This window comes from Cuculus canorus, chromosome 4 (genome assembly GCF_017976375.1).
Source record: "Cuculus canorus isolate bCucCan1 chromosome 4, bCucCan1.pri, whole genome shotgun sequence".
NCBI classification, from domain to species: Eukaryota; Metazoa; Chordata; class Aves; order Cuculiformes; family Cuculidae; genus Cuculus; species Cuculus canorus.
This window is the reverse complement of record NC_071404.1, coordinates 25,416,199-25,437,033: the sequence shown is the minus strand read 5'-3', so window position 1 is coordinate 25,437,033 and position 20,835 is coordinate 25,416,199. Positions and strand designations below refer to the sequence as shown.

General features: G+C 41.1%; 1 protein-coding gene across 1 annotated transcript in view; it reads right to left on the bottom strand.

Moving 5' to 3' along the window:
- Positions 1–8,263: 8,263 nt before the first annotated feature.
- Positions 8,264–20,835, bottom strand: part of UBE2K (ubiquitin conjugating enzyme E2 K) — a 45,121-nt gene continuing 32,549 nt past the window's right edge. The window contains 5 exon segments of the mRNA XM_054065220.1: positions 8,264–15,580; positions 15,945–15,976; positions 15,979–16,069; positions 18,960–18,962; positions 19,814–19,913. Coding sequence (XP_053921195.1) covers positions 15,506–15,580; positions 15,945–15,976; positions 15,979–16,069; positions 18,960–18,962; positions 19,814–19,913 — 301 coding nt within the window. The 3' untranslated portion in view covers positions 8,264–15,505.

Sequence of the window (20,835 nt, the reverse complement as noted above, 5' to 3'; positions counted from 1 at the left end):
TTATTTCCCCAGAGACTTTTTTTATGAAAAGTCAATAATTAAGCAAATTGCTTAACACTTGGTTCCAGTTCCTGCATTCTGGAGTTTAAAAGTGTATTTACACCATTAATGTTCATGCTGCATTTTTTTTTTTTAAAGAAAGTCAGAGGAGGTCCTTACACTGACATTGAAAATTCATGATCCTAGAGCCAGGTAATCCCATGTTTCACAGAAAAAGTAGAAATCTACTGAACTAATTTTGAACAAGACTAAAGGAAAAAAAAATTACAAAAAAATTTTTTTGCTTTACTTTTGGAGACTGTTTTATGTATAATTCTTTCTGCCTGACTACTTTTCTGCAAAAATAAGATGTACAGATTTCAGTTCCCTGCTATGAAAAGTCATGTGGTGGCAATTTTATAAATGTTGCTTTCTGATTTTTTATCAGAGTGGGAAAGTAATCACTTAAATTATTATTAATTCGCAAGTAGACATTTTCATTTTTTAATTTTCCCTCCATTTTAGTTTAATATAATTTGCAATAAATGTACATATTGATGTTTGTTTTATAAAAACATATATCACTTTTAAGTGTTTTTACTCCTGCGGTTCTGTTGGAATATTCTAAATTTTAAAGGAGTAAAGGACAGTCCAGCATTTGATTTTATAATGTTTGTCACCAGATTTTTTATTATTGATGTAAAGAAAAAAAAACAATTTTTAAAATAGTTGGACTTGGCAGCTTTGTAAGGAAAGTTGGAAATGTTTAGGATTGCTCTCAATTTTAAGCATTGTGCTGATTGGAAAGTCTGTTTTGCATTTTGTCTTCCTTGTCCAGGCTCATTTTTTAATGTTTATTTTAGAAATTGTGCATCAATATTATGTTTTCCTGGCATTGTTCAGCATAGATACAGTGTACACTTTTATGTACACATGATCATATTTAAGTTTGTTGCATTAAAATAAACGCTTCTAGGTGTCATGTGCCAGTCTTATTTTTTTTTTTTATTTTCTTCACAGAAAACTACTCGCCTGTATCTGTGCGTTAGTCTTGGATGTCCATAGAATATTGTATTGAGCAAAGAAGTTGTAATGCAAGACAGTTTCACGGTTTGAAAAACGGGGGCATAGGTGAAGTTACTGTCCTTTAACTTGCCAAGGTTGTCTGGGAGAAGGAGGTTGGTCTGCAGGGGTGACAGTTCACTTTGTTTCCCTGCACCTCAGTTCCCCGTTTCTCTTCTTCAAATATTAAGTCTCTCAATTCAGCATAGAAGAGCGGGATACGTTGACATTAGTTAAGGATTAGTTGCGCTCCTAAGTGGCCAGGGCGTGGTTGTGTGCTGTTAAATGATGACTAAGTCTCCCTTACCCAGTGTGTAACTGGTGCTACAGTCACTTTTCCTCTGTAATGGAGAAAATTAGACTGTCTTCACAAAGCAGCATATGCAGCTCTTTTTCTAAAGCAATCTGCGATGCTTTGATTTTAAATGTTTTTGACAGAGGGACACTGGGAGATTTGAGAAGCATTTAATTACACATCCACCAGGGTTTGATTTCTAAGTATATTCCACAAGATGGATTACTGATCATAATGCAGTGTCTTTTTAGTGCTCTGGTCTAATACTTCCCTCCTGCAAAAGTTTTACGGTATTTTGGTTTAAACTGATTTTTTAAAACTTTTTTGTTACAAGTTTTTAGATGCTACTTAAAAAAGAAAATTCTCAGTTAGAAATGAGCCCTGGTACCTAGTGGTGTGCCTCTAACAATGATTTGAAGTCTGAATGTGGCAAATCTTGCAAATATTCAGAATTGTTTCTAAGTGTTTAGATTTTTGTGGATAATTGTTGGGGGGCGGGGAGGTCTTTTGGTTTGGGTTTTTTTTTTCTTTTTTGGTCAGTTTTTAATCAGTTCAAATGTCAAGTTCCTCAAGAATTGTCATAGAATAATTTAGGTTAGAAGGGGTTTATGGAGGTTCAGTGCCATGCTCAGAGCAGAGTTTTCAGTTGTCTTTCTACAGAAAGACAGAATGTTATGCAGAATTTCTTTTGTCTCTTCTTTAAGGGGGCATTTGAGTTACATACATACTCTGATTATCTCTGGAGTCAAAGAAAATCAATACATTCATGCAGCAAATTATGCTGGGCTGAGCGGAAATGCAGCATATAACCTATAAGAAAGGTCATCTGCTGGCCCACAGAGTTCTTTTCTGACGTTGCTCCAGACAAGGTTACATACAGAATTTCTGTGCCTACACCCTTGCCAAAGTCCTGAGAGCATCCATGGTGCAGTTCAGAGTTGCCTCAGTGAGGGATAGCTTTCTGTAAGAACAGTATTGTGACGGTTCAGGGTCCTTAGAGCAGTCTCACTTGGGCTTAGCAAGTAGATGGAACTATCAGCCTTTATTATAAATACAGGGAAGTACAGGCATAATTTTTATACATGCATAATTTATGCATTGCTAGTACCTTTTCTGAGCCTTTAAAAATTGAAATCTATTGAAGAGTAATCAGTATAAAAGGAATTGAAGGCAAATTATTCCAAAGAAAAAGGTGGAAGTTTTGTACTTGGCCATATGTGAATTTTTAAATGTTTTACATAGGAATTGGGATTCTCTCAGTTTAATTAGAAAAGTGATGCTTAGAGGTTTTCACTTGTTAATGCATGATAAAGAATAAAAGGAAGTCTGATAAAACTTAGTCTTTATGGCTTTTATGCAGCATAGGACTTAAGGAGCTGAGGTTTCACATCCAGTTACATAGTTGGAACCTAAGTTCTCATCATCTTTAAGTTCCCATCTTCATGAAAGCGTGGCTTTGTTTCTTAACAAACATACATTTATTTCTGTTTCTTTGTGTCCTCTGATGCCTGGACTGCACAGTTTTCATAACAGTAAAACAGGAAGGCTGTTCTGAGAACATACTTTGTAATGTACTAAATTAAACCTCTACCACTCAACAAATTCAATCTGAAGAGTTGTTTTAGACGAAATAATATTTTCTGGAGCAATCTTAAACAGGAAAAATAACATGCATTACAAACATTTTTTGCACACGCTGACAAGCCTTTAAGTTCTAGAACTGATAATAATAATAATAATAATAATGTGTCTAAAATGTACTTCCAGCCATTAGATACTTAGCACGTGTTGTTGGACCAAGTTCAACATCAGACTGGCTCTCAAGTTTCAAGTTAACTGATGAGGCTTCACAGCTGAACTGTCTCCTCCAAAGATCCAAAAAGATTTGGGATCGCCAGATATTTGCAAGACATGGGAAATTTGCTTCTTTAAGAAATCATCCATGTGGATTCCTGGTTCGCTTGCATGCATGCTCCATTATTGTCTTTATTAGCAGTAATAAGTTTGTTTGTGCACGGAAATCGAGCCCCCAGTTGGTGTCCGAGGAAATAGCCCAAACTAAAGAAACTGGATTGTGAAGTCTCTTTGCCAGCCAGGCTGCAGGTGTGTGTAGCTGGTAACCGTACTTTAGGGACGGAGTAGCTGGTCTCAGCCTAAGGAATGGTATCTCAGTGCAGGGAGAGGTTTGCTTAGGGAATTGCAAGATGTTAAACAGTAATTGGCCAAGTCTTTCTGTACAGCAGCACTTTATCTGTCTCTTGAAGCTTTCCCCTGCTTACATGTCTGACAAGGAGGGAATCATACCAGTGAGGACCCCAGGTGCTCAAGGGGTCAGAGGGAAGCTCAGGTAGTAAGATAAAATAAGCTTGATGATTTTAAGCCTGACGTTCCCTGAATCCATTTGCTTTGGTTCCTGGGAGGCAGCAAACAGGACTGGACTTTGTCAGGAGCAGAACTTGGAAGTCATAAAATCATAGAATTGCTAAGGTTGGAAAAGACCTATAGGATAATTCAGTCCAACTGTTAGCCCAACACCACTGTGCACATCTGTGTCCCCAAGCGCCAAGTTTTATCGCTTCCAGGGAAGGAGACTCCACCAATAGAAGGTAGAGAATGTTTGATGGAGAGTCCTGGTACAGAAACAGAGGTGGTGGCTGGCAGCCTCTCCCTTCCCTGCCATGCAGCCTGGGTGAGGAGAGTGGATCCAAAATTTCTTATTCCTGTAGTTTTACTGTAGGAGACCAGAGCAACGCAGTTTCTCCCTTCAGTCTCATATTCTGTGGTCCCACAGCTCCCAGGATAATTCTTAACACCAAGCCACTGGTGACCCACAGGATGACTGCTTTCACAAATCTGGCACACTAGAATACTTCAAATTCAGAGTGGAAACATTTTGCACTCAAGGCAAGTTCCTGGCCTTCTTTGCAGCCTGAAAGGAAATGAGCAAGTTTTTGGCATCTGCAGCTGCTCATAAAGAAATGAGTGGGACCACAGCAGAAGGCCAGTTCTGGCTAGTTCCAGTTCCGATTACCTCCCCCTTACTTGGGCTACAAAAGCCGAAGAAGCTGCCACACTTACTCCCATCATGGGTAGGAGCGGTATTGCGTCTGAACTGAGCCAGCACCACGCATGCTTGAAGGCAACGTGGGTGCGTTCCTCGGAGCCTTGGAGTCACTCACCAGTGCTTGACACAAACTGCACGCAGTTACTGGAATTACTGCTTGCAGCAGGCGATGTGCAGTGATCATACCAATGCCCTGGAAGAAGGTAACCTCAGGGAAAGACCTTTCTGACCCACAACGGAGTATCTTCTCTCTGTTTCTGCCTAGTGAAAGCCATGGTGAACTTTAATCAGAATGGCTAAGTGGAATGGCTAAGTGTTGCAAGCCAACAAGAGGAAGAGTCAGGACTCAGTGGTGATTCCTTTAGCTTTGGCAAGAAATGATTCTATAATTCCAAGGAGCCGTTCAAACCTCGTAGATTTAACTGTGTGGGCAGATCCACAGTCAGCGGAGCCGAGATATCCATAGGCTACACAGATGGGCAGCACAGTGGAGGCCTGTGCTACTCAATGAGGAGGGACAGCCATCAGGAGACACATAGACTTTTCAGTGGGTGCACAGAGGTTATCCAAGCTAATGTGTAACTAGCTGAAGTCCTGCTGGCAGCAGTGTAGTGTCAGCTGCAACAAGAAGGGTGACCGAATAACTTTGCATATACTGAGCATCCTCCCATGACCAGACTTATTTCAACAGCCACAAGAGCTCAGATGTGTGCTCATAACGCTGCAAGGCAGGTGTGTTCTGGAACAAGAAATACGTGTTCTGCTCCTTGTGTTCAGACAATTAATTCTGTCATCGGAAGTGGAGTTTGATGTATGTTGACCCTAATGCACCACAACTTCTGAAGCAAGATACGGTGGGTGATGATGGCTGCGTTGCTTTGGTGTGGGGTCCAGTTGCTGTAAGCAGGTGGGTTATGACTGCGTGCTCTGGAAACATCATAGGCGATAATCTGATCTCTTACCTTGGCATGGTATAGTTGCAACAGCGAGCGTCTGGCTGGGCAGCAGGCGTGTAGTCTGGGACCTTATCCTGAGGAAAGCTGGGACACTGTTTTGCCCTGTGGTACGATTGAAAACTAAAAATACCATTATATCTGCTATATATTCAAGTGCCTCTGCATCATCCATCTCTTACGCGAAGGGCAGCGGTATGAGTCATCAGTCTTCTCTCGGGAGTTTTCCATGCCGTCTCCAGAGTGTTTACAGGGTACCCTGCATGGACACTGCGCAGCTCTCTGCTGCCCACAGATCAGCTTTTCTCCGCTTCCTGTGGAATTATGAGAGGGTGTTACTGCCCAAGTAGTTCATGCCATCACCTCTTGGCTGCTTTCATCCCTGAGTGTTCCCAGGAAAGTAGAGAAGAGTCTGGATAAATTGTTGTGGATGGTGGTAGCAGCAATCACTGTTCATCCTTCCTCATGCCATTTCACCAGGACAGGATTCAGTCTGGAACATGGACAAGTCGGCCACCATTCACATCCTGGGAGTGGAAATTACCACAATAGCTCTGTACCTTTCCTTGGAACCCTTTTCTATACCCTTTTTTGCAGCGTTCTGGCTGCTGTATGTTGCTTCCTGGGTCGTCTTCAAGGCCGTCTCTGCATCCACCCATGCCTGTACATCGTATTTATCTTCTGCATTACCTTCTTGCTTTATTCTGTCAGCTTAGCTTCTGGCATAAAGGCCTGGGGGAGAAAGAGGAACTCCCTGCTGTGATTAATTTCTGTTGCATCTAGGGGGGGGCTGCATTCATGGTTTTATCAGGCTCTGCTTTAGTAACATTTTAAGCTCTGCTTTTTGTATAAGGGCTCTCCATGTTCTGAGGAGGTGTTTCTTATGTTACACCTACCATGTGGATTCTAGTCAATGAGCCACATGGAGGCATCTTGGGTGCTGCCTGAGAGTCTGTCTAAATGTCTGAATGGCTAAATCTCCAAATGCTTTAGGGAAATTTTCTGGTCATTTGGACTATCACAAGCTATCACTGGAGATCCATCATTCCTCCACCCCAAAGTACTGATTTTTTTGCAATCCTTTCTGGTTTCCACAGGTATATGAAACACTGGACCCTCACAGCCCATACATACAAGATCATGGTGGAATTTGCAGGCCTGTTGTGTTGATCGTGAGGTAGATGTGATCATCTCTCAGGCTTTTCCAGTTTTAGAGATAATTTGCTGCGGAGATCATCCCTCAGAGCTTATCAGTGTGTATAAATACCTAAATGGGAGAGCGTAAAAACAAATAGAGCTCGGCTCTTCTCAGTGAACACCCATAAAGTTGTGCTTGGAGGTACATCTCTAGAGAAATGGGTGGCTGATGCGTTCATTAGAGTATTTGGCTGCTGCTGTTTCCATCGAGCATTACTTGAGCTCAGTCTTCTGTATACAAACTTGTGTTGGGAGCTTCACCTCACAGCAGGAACTTTTCCTTCTCATTTTCTCTTCCTGCCAATCCTGGGGGTTTTTTTAACACAACAGTGGTTCACAGCACCACGTTCAGCACGTCAGTGGTGCTCGGAGCCGGTAAGGACGGCATATGTACAAAAAAAAGCCCTTGTGTTATTCCCAGTCTCCTGCAGCCTTCAGGCACTGCCAATGTGCTGATGCAGCAGATGTTACTGAAATCCTTCTAAGCAGGATAATGGAGGGAGCTTTAACCTACTTAAAAAAAAATAATTAAAACTATATATTTATTTTGTTACAGTTTGGGCTGGCAGCAGCTTCCTTAGAGTCCAGGCGGTTGCGCGCATGGCAGAAGCTTTTGGAGTAGCTGAGCTGAGACCGTGGGACTCTGCTGTGGACTGGCAAGAACGGCACTGCAGGGACGTAGAGCGCGTAGGTGCCAGGCTCAGCTGCGTCTTGGTGGCACTCATTGCCCGTTAGAGTCGCAGGGGTCTTGGGGCTTGCCTGAGCCTGTCTGGCGTGGGGCTGGGTGGAGGGACAGGACCTGTGGCCTGTTTATTCAACTTGCACCCCGTGTGCCTTCACAGACATGGGGCAGAGAAGCCCCTAACTCCTGCCATGAACTTCTGCATGTTTTTTGAGAGCCTAATCAGGCAAGTGCTTATTCCCCGAAACTACTGATCTCCTTAGCACACACACGCCATCGCAGCCGCCTGAGTCACTGGACATCTGGTTGAGACCCTGATCCTCAGCCTCCGCTTGGTGCTGGGGGGCACAAGCCTGGCCTGACCCATAGCAGACATGCAAAGAGGGGGGCCTTGCAGGGGGGCAGAGGTGCTGGAAGAGGCCCTGGGAAAATTTTCCTTTTCTAGGCCAAACTTATTCCTGAGCAATTGATACCAACTTAAATCCTGTCCTTTGTATGTGACCTGGTCACAGGCAGCCGTGGCTGTGTCTGCTCACTCGACTCCTTGTCCCCAGGCTGGCTGGAGGCAACCTACTGTTCTCAGCTGGTGCCACAAGGGCAGGCTGGTGGCTCACGTTCAGCTTGGTTCAAGTCCACAACCCCCAGGTCCTTTTCTGCCAATCTGCTTCCCAGTGGCACCAGCACGTCCTGGTGCCTGGGCTTGTTCCTCCCAGCACCTGCTGAGCTTCTCATGGGTGAGGATCATTCACAGGTCAGGAGAACAACACATGCACAATACAAAGAACAACTCTTTCCCTCTTTGTTCTTAAAAGCCTTTTGGGGTCTGAGTTTTTGTTTTTCCACCACGGCATCACCTGGGACTGAACTTTTGGTCACTACTTTGTTCATACACGTCTTCTTCCAAACAGCTCACTCCTCTGACACGAGTGGCCTGGGCACAGTTGACTCCTTGCATTTTTGATGTGGTTAAGACCATTGAAGGACTTCAATGTGGAAATGCCATAAGGGGGAATGTGCATGCTAAGCAAAAGCAGTAGAACTTTCCCCATCCCAGTGGGTCATTCACCTCTGGGAATTCATAGGCAAGATTCATTTCTCACACTTCGCTCTTTGACAGTAGAAACCATAAATGTGAGGGTTTCCATTGCATTTGAACTTACAGCTTCAGATCCTTTAAACCACTTTATACACAGATAAACCATCTCGAGTTCAACACAGCAACGATGTTAAAGATATGCTGGCCGCCAATTCCAGGAACGCCTGGGACCTGCACCATGTTTGCTATTTGTTCTTCAAGCTTGTGTTCAGGGAAACTTAAATCTGTGGCAATGACACGATTTCCCACCTTCATGCAGTTTGAAAAAAATAACCAGCAGGTTCCAGGTCTGCTTTTTGAACCAAAATTCACCTTGGAGCATAACTGTTTCATCTCTTTTGGGGGGCTGTGACCAGCCAGGTGCTCCTGCTTCAAGGAAGCCACTGTCATACCTGACTCTGCGCTTGGGCAGCAGGTAGATGTTTAAAATGGGGACAGCTGGTTTTGCCCTGAAACCAGAAAGGGCCACTCCCAGGATCCAATAACACGCTTGGCTGCAGGCAACTTTCCAAACCTCTTGGACAGGATTAGCAGGAGCCGTCACTACTTGCCACCTATCGTGTTCTTAAACTGCCAGCTCTGAGAAGAGTCATTTTGGGAAAGAGGGAGGAAGGGAAGCGCTTGCTGAACATGATCCCTTTTCCCACCCTGCCCTAAGAGCGGCTGTGAGCCCATGCCCCGCAACCCCTGTGTACACAAAGGCAGCTGCAGGCCAAGGACCATTAGGGGCTGCTGGCTCAGGTAACAGCAGCACAAGACAGCTTCTCTCCCACCTTTGCCCCAGCAACACCAGCCTCCTTTTTTCCTCACCATCCCAGCCGACTACCCTTTATTTTATACCAGGCTATCACGAACACACCTAAAGACTTCAGGTACTTCAACACAAAGCAGCCACTAAGTGAAGCAATGTAGTTTATTCAACATTGTATACCAGACATGGGAGCTCCAGATCCAGACCTAGACTTGACCTTAAAACAATTTAAAATCCTGGCACCTGCCTGAAAGCTGAGCATGTCAGGATTACAGCAATCCAAACAGAGCAGTAAGTACAGGAGGGAGCTGGGAAGCACTGTTAGTCCATATCGACTGTGAAGGCGCTTCCAGTTTTGGGGTCCTGGAAGAAATGAAAAGGCTGTTGGACAACTTCGCAAGTATTTCAGTTTAACACAACTCAAAGCAGCTCTCGGCTACTGATGTTGTGGTAGCCTCTAACTGCAAAAACAATGGATATGGATTCTTATTTTGATTTTTCTAGAGGGGCGGGCAGGCCAAGAGAAGCTCCCCTTGCAGCAGAGGGGTTGCAGAGTTTTCCCTCTCCCTCTCACAGTACAGGTACCACAATAGAGCTCAGCTTGTGACGAGTAAAAAGAAAACCCAAAATTCCTCTTACACCATTTCAACACTAACACCGTGCAGTGCTATCCCAGCTCGAAGAGCCTGTCTGGAAACCTGCAAAACCCACCCTGCCCCGAGGAGAACACACACACCAGGACACCTGGAACAGAGCAATACAACCAGCTTCATGGCAAGCTCCCTGCCCCCAGCTTCACGGGGCAGCTGCTGCCTTTCAAACTGTTTTACTCCATCGAACAAATGCTGACCAAGCCATGCAGGAGAAGTGACCGGTACCAGCTGGTGGCACACAAATCCACACGTCCTCCCTGCCAGATCTTCCTACAGCTGAGACAGGGCAGCCAATCACCTCCCAGGCTCCCACTTGCCCCTGTAAGAGCCAGCTGCGGGGTACAGAAAGCTTAAAACGCACATAGAGGAGACAAACTTGAGTGATGCTGGAAAATCCAAACAAACTTTTTTTCCTCTGAGTTACTGACTTTGCTTCTTCAGCCACAGCCTTTGACAGGAGGCAGGAGGTGGTGTAGATGCACACGCAGTCCTTAGACTATCGCAGGAGGCAGTCCAACTTGAAATAACACAGGCTTTTATTACGCATCTTACATTTACACTTTTCTTCTTCAAAGATTCTTAATGTGCATCATGAGAACCATCACCCCTCTCCCTCGTTACTGGTATGGAGGCAACACACCCTGTGATCTCAGACCAACTGGAACTACTAGAAATAAAATGAAAACTGTTTTCAGGGAAACATGCATTTATTTTTAAGCATTCCCAGTGAAAATCGACATCTTTTAAAATGTGTGTTTATTTAAAAAATCATTTGTGTACAAAAGTGTTCGTGTAGTTTTTATTTTCAAGACAAAAAACACTGATGCTGCATTCCAACCCACCCGCTCCTCCTGCCCAGGAAGTCCGATGCTCAGGAACCAACCTCCTGCAACATTTTTTAGTGGTAAATATTTTTTCTTTTTAAATTAGAAAAGTCTGAATTTAGGATGGAAAAGGTAAGTGAAAATCGGGGTTCTTCAACAGTTGACATCAGCATTGGTATGATGGCAGCCTCCTTCAGACACCACAACAGAGCACCAGCAGTTGCTGCAAATTGGAAAATGGACAAGTACAGCATTTTCACAGTATGTTTCCTCATCTCTTGAATCTTAACTGACATCATCAATGAGTGGCTCAGCACTATAACCGACCGTCTAGCTAATCTGATGCCTACAAAGCAGGTAACAGCAGAGAAGGAACATCACATCACAGTACAGTGCGAATGATTTGCAGGAGTTTCTCCAGTGAGAACAAACCTGGAAAGTTGAGCTGCTACCTAGAGAGCACTGCAGCTGGAATAACCGAGCGAGAAGCAAAATGCATAAAGGACAGTTGGTCTTGTAAGTCTAAGGATGAATTGGCTGATGGCACTAACACCACAAACAGGAAGAGCAAACTACAGGACTTACTCATGGATTTGGAACAGATCAGAAAACTACCAAGAAAGAAGTGATTGCCTCTTAGCCCAGCCACAGAACACTGCGCCTGAAAAATGAGGACGTAACAGTGAAAACATTGTATGTGGCATTCCCAGAAAAAGCTTTAGGCACCCAATGAGCATCTTTACTTCCAGTGCTTTAGTTCTGCAATGCAACAGACAGCACGATGAAATGCACTTTCGCTCTCTATTGTTGAGTCAATTGCTCAAACACACACAAAACCAACCACCTGATCACAGATCAGTGGCCACGCTCATCGAGCTGCTTCCCATCAACTCTGTAAACAAAATGTAGCAGGACAGGCCACCCCATCTTCTTGTTGCACTTGCTCGCAAGCAGACAGTAAGTACAACTAACTTCCACTGCTCAGTCATTTAACATTTCCCCCTTTGGGCAAGGTCCCAAGTCTACGCTGGCTTTTGTTGGTATTTCGGAAGGAAGCAAGGGACATGCACACAGACACCTTTCCCCTTGTGCTGGAAATGGAATGCTTCACTTGCACAGCGTGCAACCAAAGCAGCAAACAAGGACTCTTGCTTGAAACTGTTTTAATTTCCCTCCCCACCCCCTTCTTCCTTCCCCTTCCCCAGGCTCTGCAGTGCCTCGGCTGATTCACAGCTGTTAAGCTTAAATTTGCATAGTTTAAATGTTTCTGTTACCCACACCACACAATGCAGATTTGGCATTACAAGGTATGCTTCTTTCTGGCTATTTAATTCTTCCTTTCAGACAACAACAAGAAAGATCCTATATTCCTTATGTCAGTGTTCCAATACCAATTTACTTGGAAAACAGTTAAATACAATGATACTTAAAAAAAACCCAAGACATATTCCTACACCATTAGTACCAAACTGCTCAGATAAACACTACCAAACCAATTATAGTCAAGGCCCCATGTATTCTGTGGCATTATTTTTTTTAATTAAAATAAAGTTTGGAATATGCAGACTGAGAAGCACAAAGTCCTGCATCTTTCCAGAAGGATAAGATTTTTTGTCTCCAAATCGTACCAGGTTGTCACACTGAGAACACAGCCCAGTTGCAGAAGCAACAGGAGGAAGCTGTGCATTTGGTGAGTGAGGATGGGCTACAGTCGGGGCTTTTGGCACTCATGGGAAAGCGGAGGCTTTTGGCAACAGGAAGGGCATTTCTCCGTCTCTGACCAAAACTGTAGGTTATGTTTTGAGGGACTGGATAGGAGTTTCCTGCTCCCCACCAACAAAACAAACAAGGGATAAACACCACTATGCTCAATTCATGCTAAAACATTCAGCAGTGAAATCTGATTGATGCTCTGGCAATCAGTAAGCATCATTACCAATACCTTGTTTAGATAAACAGGGCCACTTGGACTTCAAAACTACTGTTCAAAGCAGTCTTCTTACATAATAGAGGAAGACAATGCGGGATTTATTTGCACTGTACCCATGTTTTATATTCTTGTTGTAAGAAAGTGATGTAAATGTGCAGCCTGAGTCCGCAGCCGCAGTGGGCTGCTTGGCAGCTCCATGTCTATGAATGCACAGGGCCCTGAATATAGCAATGTTCAGTCATACAGAAAGCAGAACTACCATTTTGTATGTACAAACTCACAATGATAAACTGAACGCTAACAGCAAAATTCCTAGGGCTCAGCCCCAGCTGCAGTTAAACTAACCTCGTACAACATTACCCCTATATTCAACTCTGATAATTACCAAGAATACAAAAACATTCCTTATAAAGGATTTGCATGTCAAAATTCAGAGGGACTTCAGATGACAGATGTCTCCTTAATGCCAGGTCATGTTGCCACCCCAGTTCAGTTCTTGAGCAGCTTCCCTCCTGCCAGCATCTAAGCTAGCGTCAAGATACCTTTGCTACCAAGTACACGGATGGAGGGCAAAACCCAGTATCCAACATCTATATGTAACAGGAAAGGGGAAGACGAGTGTTTTGCAGTAGAGAAGAAAATGAGGTAACTTCATGAGAGAAATAAAACTTAACAGGGCATTGTTTCAGAGGTGACCATGCTCACCTAAGAACCATATCCTCTATTCTCCCCCTTCCCCAGGCTTCCTTTATCCCTTTACATACTGTTGGAAAAACCTGTTATTAGGAGACTAATCTTACCAAAAGACACATTCAGAAGCCTGTAACTGAGAAGTTTTATGTCCCCAACAATGATTTCCAAGTTCCTTCTTTTGATAAATAGCAGCGAAGAACAAGGGAAAGTAGTCAGCAATTTATAATTACCACCAGGGTAAAAAAAAAAAAAAGGTGTTGATGTAATCAAGAAGTTCTTAGCCTGTATAACAGAAAAGACAGCAACTTGAGATTAACACAAGTGGCATTTTGCCATAGTTTCCTACCGTCTCTGGTTTTCACCTGGCAAACCAGCTGAACAGTAGCAGCTTCTTGTTAAAAAAATAAATAAATATCAGGAAAGACAAAACAACTCATTTCCTTTGGCATCATTGCAAACAATTTACACTAACTCAAGAAAACTGATCATTGACTATACCTCAAAAAGCATTAAGTATAAAGACTAAGCAAATGCATTTAGTATTGCACTGATATGAGTTCAGAATATTTTCCGTCTGTGCCCTGATGTATTTTAAGTTTGGACACATCAGACAGAGCAGTACAGGGAACATCCCTGAACAACCGGGGTCTCTACAGCTCTGTTTTCTGGTTCTGTTCCCCTACTGCTATGCTCCAAATATTTAGTAGATACGATAATGTTTCTGATTTTCTATAGTGTGATTTAGAAAGACTATGAAGTGTGAAGTTATTTCAACTTGCACTTCACAGCTCCAGAAAAGCCCCAGACAGACATACATTTCCCAATCCCACTAATCCACTGTTTAGGAGAAAAAAAAAGTCATGGCAAAACGACTTGTACAACACTCCATTATCCACAATCCCCACTCTCTAGACTCAGGATTTCTCTGAACTTCCTTGTCAGATATAGCCTCAAAAGTTAGCATTATATTCAAAAAGACATTACAGCTCTCTTTAAATAGATGTACTAGTGTTTGACATTGCAAAACTAATAATTTTCAAGCTTTTGCACTCAGGATGAAATGTCATTTTAATATGAATAAACGACTGACTGTATGTACAAGCCAAGGTAAGATTTCAGTTCTCGTTTATCAGAAACATCAATCCAAAAGAAAGCTAAATTGAGAGCACACTTCTACTTCCATGTGCATTTGAAGTATGTACAGTAAAAGCACCAACAAAGACTCCATGTGTCAGCTAGAGAAAAATGCAAGCAAGGATGAATTTTGAAGTACCTGGTAAACAATCCTTAAATTGAAGCTCCAAATAAAGCTAGAAAACTGCTGCAAAAACCAGCTGATTGCATCATATCAAGTACTCAAATAATTTTTTTCTTAAATTCTCAGTAGGCTATAGAATCTGCTTTTTCCTTCTCCTAACCCAGGCAAATCATATTATCTAGAATGTACTGAAGAACATTTTACATCTCTTTAAGACCAAAAAAAAAGGAAAGAAAACCTGCTCCATCTTTTTGTGCTATATCGAGGCGTACTCCTTACGAGATTGTGTAGAAAACACGATGGATTAAAATCATTACTGATAATTCAAAATATATTCTTTAAGGGGAAGCGTAGACTACTGTAAAAGGCACACAATACCCACACATAATGAAACATAATCTAGTGACGATTTTTAGCTGCATGATGCAAGGGAAAGAAGAACCAGGTTTCCCAATTAATAAGCAAGAAAGAAATGGGTTCTGAATAGGTCACCATTTGGAACTTTGGAAGTCTTGAAAGTCTTTCAGGAAACAGTTACAAGAACACTCGAGTAATTCAATGGTGCTCTCTTCAGCAACCCTACCTAATATGTCTATTAAGTACAAGCATGCAAATATAGGTCAATCCACAGGCACATAGGATCCATGTTAAAACAGTAAGATAGCTGTGATGAGTGGCACCAACAATTTTGATGACTAACACTCAAAAATGTTGCTTTCTGAATTACTAAATCAAAATCCTGAAGCAAGTCCCTGCTAGTCTTCGTCACACTGCTAAACACTAAAGTAGGCATGTTTTCCCCCCATTATTTTAGCTGAGCTCAAAGAATTTTTACAATATTTAGTAAGAAAAAAAATTAAAGTATTTCCCCTTTTTAAATTTACACAGACGTTTAATTAGCTTTATTTACAGAGCGGTTTTTTCAGTCTCCAATAGTGCCTAGATAGCATCGTCAGGCAAGAGTGCCCGTTTTAAAAGAGAATCTATATAGAATCCTAAAAAGAACAGATGGTGATGCTCCTCCAGAAAGGGCAAGCTGGACTACTGAAGCAGCTCTCTCTACATGGCTCAGTTACTCAGGAGTAGTTCTGTTGCAGTCTCTACATCCCATGATTTTGAAGACAAGGCCACTATTACTGCATTCTGCAATGAGAGAACAAAAGCAATAATATTTTCAGTGTGTGAGCCTGCAGCTCCGAGAAGTGGAATGAAAAGTTCACAGATTAATCCGAACATGTTAGTTGACCATCTGTTAAATTCTAAGAATCTATAGAAATAATTTATAATTTATCAGTTTAAAAAAAAGGTGGGCTAGTTGAAAAGATTTACTAGTTATGTAGTATTTTAAAACTCTGATTCTTACAAATAATTAGCAAAACAGAATGATTAGACCTACAAAAGGTCATGGCAACCAGTGAGTCTACTTTAGTATACTGACAACTCTCTGTATTATATGCATATGCTTGCCCTGCCCCTACTGAAAAATATTTAAGTCACACATACTTACCCTATCAAAGCCCATAGCACAAAGGTTTTCTATTTTTTGGTGTATTCTGGACTAGAAACTGGTGCTCCAGCATACACATGTGCCCAAAGTCGAGCTGTCTGTTTAAACATTTCTGGATTTTGTTTGTCACTACACAAAAGAGAGAGGAGGGAGAAGAGGAGAGTTAATCAACTCAGCAATCCAATCAAAAGCAAGATAATACAACAGATTCCAATGCATCATTCTTTCTATGGTATTTTCAACAGAGTTTCAACATTGATCATACTGTTACTTTTGAAATAAAATTTTGGAGATGAAGACTACGCACAGTAAAATCCATGCAAGCATTTGATGTAATGCGTTTGCCTTTAGGTTAATTTACACATTAAAGCTATTTTACACGTACAATCAGGTACTGCTCTCAATTGCATTGATCAAAAGTGAAGTACCTATATTTAGCATAGCTATTGAAAATTTATATTCAGTGTGGCAGAGCACAAATTATCCTTACATTAACATCTGAATGTACATACTGCCTACTATTTTAATGTATTTCTCTAATCACTTCAAATATGCCTGGTTACATACACTGCAAACAGATCTGCAGTTTTTTCAGTCAGGGCTGACACTTTACTACCAGGCTTCCTCCTGAGAATAAGGATATTGATAGCATATGTGGAAAAACAGGGCTGAAAAAATGGGTGAGCCTGTGCAAAAAGCTAGGAAGCTGCAACTCTTTTCACACAAGCTATTATTCATCAGAAGAAAAAAAAAAAAAAAATCACACAGGGTATGTAAATATTATTTTGCTCCAATCTCATCACTAGGAAGTTTTCCAATAGACGGAATGGTCCTCATCTCAGAGTCTTCAGTGTGTGCTAGCAACTCAAAAGTCAAGGAAATCGGTCATCTCTCATCTAGATTGTACTCAGAAAAGCAAGTTGAATTCCCTATTTTCACAACTTTTGTATGTAATACCAAGTTTAAGGGGTCTGTATTAAAAAAAAAGAAGACACTTTTCCCTTAATCATGACACTAAAAAAAAGTAGGTATTCCCATCTTTAGATATATAATAAATTTTAGCACAATATAATAAATAGTAGGACAAGAAATTGGGAAATACATTATCCAAATATTTAGACATTTTAAGGACAGAAACATGGCTGATTATCGTTCTAAGCATTACATTCATACGTGAAAACAATCTTTAAATCTATAAAGCACCATCAATATGATACAATACTTTTTACTGCTGTACTTTTCATTTTACCTCCCCTACAGCAACATACGAACTACGCTGCATTGTGTGCTTTATACACCTCCCACAAATTCTGCTCCCCAAGAAATAATTTGTATATTTATTATCAGATTATTAATGGCATTAAAACAAACATATGAGACAATCTGTTGTTGGAAATAACTCCCTGCGTTATATATACGGTGGTCTGTATTAAATTACTTCGGTTGTAATCACTGAAAAGAGGAAGGATTAAGTTAAGCATCAGTAGCATCTTAAAGTACTACATTCTTCTGCTCTTAAGAGATACCCCCTCATTAATTTTTTTACTATTTTTGAGAACACTGCCAAGCCCAGAAAGCAATCAGCTGAAGTGTAAAGGGTTAGTCATAACCACATTTTATTCAGAACTAGCTTTCAGTGTTCTATAAATAAAATTCCTTCACTCAGGTATCTAAATAATCTAGCTTCTCACTGAATTGAGAAAAGCCTAATGGCACCTTTTACTGATGTCTCAATATCAGGAATCTGAGGCAGTTAAGGTTGCTGTACTTAAAAAAACCAGACAACAGAACAGTAACTAGTTGAAGTGGTTTTGACACCAGCCAGCTGGTGTCTGAAATGTAGAAGACGTCAGAAAAATACTACCATTATTCAAACAGGAATTGTCCCTGGGATTCAGCTTGAAACTTGTTGGACACTGCCACTTAACCTGGACAGCTTAGTAGTCTATAGTTTAGTAAATTAACATACTGAAAAATGAGTGTGGAGAATAACTTATTTTTGTTCTGGAAAATAACCCTCAAACAAACTAAAAAAGACTACCACCAAATAAAACACATGAAGGAACCATATGTTTACCGCTGCATCTCTCAGAGACCTTATAATCACTTTCTACTCTCAAACATAAGCTCGTAAGCTAAGGCCAAACCCTCTGTAGGGTTCCATGCAGGTATTTGTGAAGAACAGGAGAACTGAATCCTCCCTGTATCAGCCATGCCACAGTCCCCTGGACACATCTCCACAAGCACCCCAAGAAGCAAGCCTTGAAACTGCTCTTTAGAATCTAGAAGTTTCCTAAAGTTAGTTTGCTTGGGAAACAAAAAAACCTCTTTTCAGCTCAAAATGCTTCTACAAGAGTGTTACAATTCCAACACAAAATTCTACCACTGGGGACAGAAAGGGAAATATTATTCTTGTTCTTTGTAAAAAGAAGAAAAAGTGGGTTTGTTTAATAAAGAGAGCAGGCATTTAATAGAGTAAGGGCAGGCATTCAGCAAGAAAAAAAATGATGAAGGGACACGCCCAGTGGCCTTGCTGTCTGGCCTTTGCAAGAATTGTCCCCGCGCAGAGCAATTCAGTCTGACAGAGCTGTTCAGGGACATTTGTTCAGAGCGGCCTCATAGCACTGCAGAATCCCATGCGTCAGCCTTCTGTACTTACTGCTGAGTATAGGAGCAGCAAATAGCTCTCTCCCACCCAGTGGTACAAGGGGCTACTTCCCATCTTCACATTTCCCTCCAAACGATGAGGTCCTGAGCAGCCTGATCTAGAGGGAGGTGTCCCTGCCCATGGCAGGGGGGAATGAAGATGACCTTTGAGGTCCCTTCCAACTCAAACCATTCCATGATTCTATGAAATCCTAACAGGTATGATAAACTGCTAATCTATCATCCTACAAAGAGGGAAGGAGTGCACACTTTGTCACCCTGTCCTAGAAGGTCCTGAAGTAGAGGAGATATAGATGTGATTGATGGTGGAAGGACCTTCTACTTGCTTTGTTCTTTTGTTACTGAAATATACTCTTACATCCAGTCAGTGGGGAAGCCGAACCTTCTCCCCCTTTTTCCTCAAAGTAAAAAGGAAAAAACCAGACACACACTCAAGACTTTGTTGAAAACTGTCATATTAAGATACGGAATAACTGATCCTGTCTTTCATCAACACTTTAAATACAACCATGTCAGTCCTGGTATGGCATAAGATCCAACTGACATTTTCCTGTTGCTACCTTTTGTAAGTTATTGCTACTGTCTGAAAAGTAACAAAACGTTGATCATAGAATTTTACAGAATTCTATTGATACCAATTCAACCAGTGACTAAAAAAAGTTCTCAAGTACCTGCAAAGGTAAAGTATATAACATGCTTCATTTAGATAAATTGCTTCTCAGTATTAAATATCAACAGTAATTCATCTAAATTCATTATTCATAAAATTCTGACATTAAATAAAATGCTCAACATTATTCATACTAATCTGGAAGAGAAGCTACATACCAAATCAAAACCAATGAACACCATCAAGTTAAAACTCATTTTAAACCAATACAACATTGCTTTTCCTATACTAGAAACGTTAGATTTTAGAAGGCAAGTTATACTGCAATTCATTTTACTATGCTGTTATCTCCTGACATTTTTGACAAGCTAAATAACAAGCAAAACTAACAAAACCAACCTCCTGACACTGTGAAAATAATTGCTACTTCCTCTGGAATCCAAAGAGTAAAGAGGACAAAACACTGAAGTAACTCACACTTACTGTAAGGCAATTTTTTCAATAAATTCTTTTAAATCTTACTTCCCCCAAGGTTTGGGACCTAATTTGAGTTAGCAAAGGTTACAGAAACATTACAAATTCAGTATCTTACCTGGTTTGCCACTACTGCATCTTGTGGATCATCTGGCTCTGCAGCTGCCAACAATGCTTGCAGCGATAACAACACTGTTCTTAGAGTCATTGCTGCTGCCCTGAAATTAAAAATTGGAAAATGACTTTACAAATCCCACACCTGTGCTCACCTTTGCTGCTGAACAAGTATCACAGAAGATATAAGAGTACATGTACCAATTCTAAGTCTAAGAACCATAATTCTAAACTTCTACAGCTTATAGGTATTAGAATACCATTCAGTACATATATTTAAATAGGGTTTTAAAGCATGGACTTTCTTACAAACAAGCTTTTGGAAAACACAGTCCTTCGCCTACATATTTGACCATGCCCACTTAACAGAATTCATTCAATCTAAAACAAACAAACAAAAAAGCCAATTTGAAATTTGTGTCATCCTTCTTTACCACCAGCAACAGCACCTTGCATAAGGTCTAGGTACGGAACTGGTAGCCCACGTGTGCTCCCTCTGCTGGTACTCTTCACAGTGCCATAAATAGCATATAAAGAAACAGTGACCTATATTTTAAATACTTGTAACAGAGGGCAATTTTTATACATTAGATATTTTTTGCATTGATTTTAATATAATGTTTTTCAATAAAATTTAACAACTTACATAGAGAATTACTACTACAATAAGAAGAAAGTTTGACTGTAAGAGAATGTGCATTTTTTTCAGAACTTCAGATTCCCTTCCAGGTAAGTTTAAATATTTCAGGTTCCAAGCTGAATGCTTCTTCCAAGCCAAAGAATGTTTCTTTAAATTACAAACAAAGCTGGGGATTAACAAGTAAGATTATATTTAATCCAATAAAAGAACACCTAGTTACTGAAACATATTCTCAGCCGCATGACAGCCAGCTAACGCAGTAAATGAGACTACAAAGCATCTTGTTTTTCACACCCAAATCACACACACAAAAACCCAAGTGAAAGAATTCTGCTTTACATGTCCCCCTGCTATGTTACTCTTTCCTGTTGTTTGTGATCTCTACT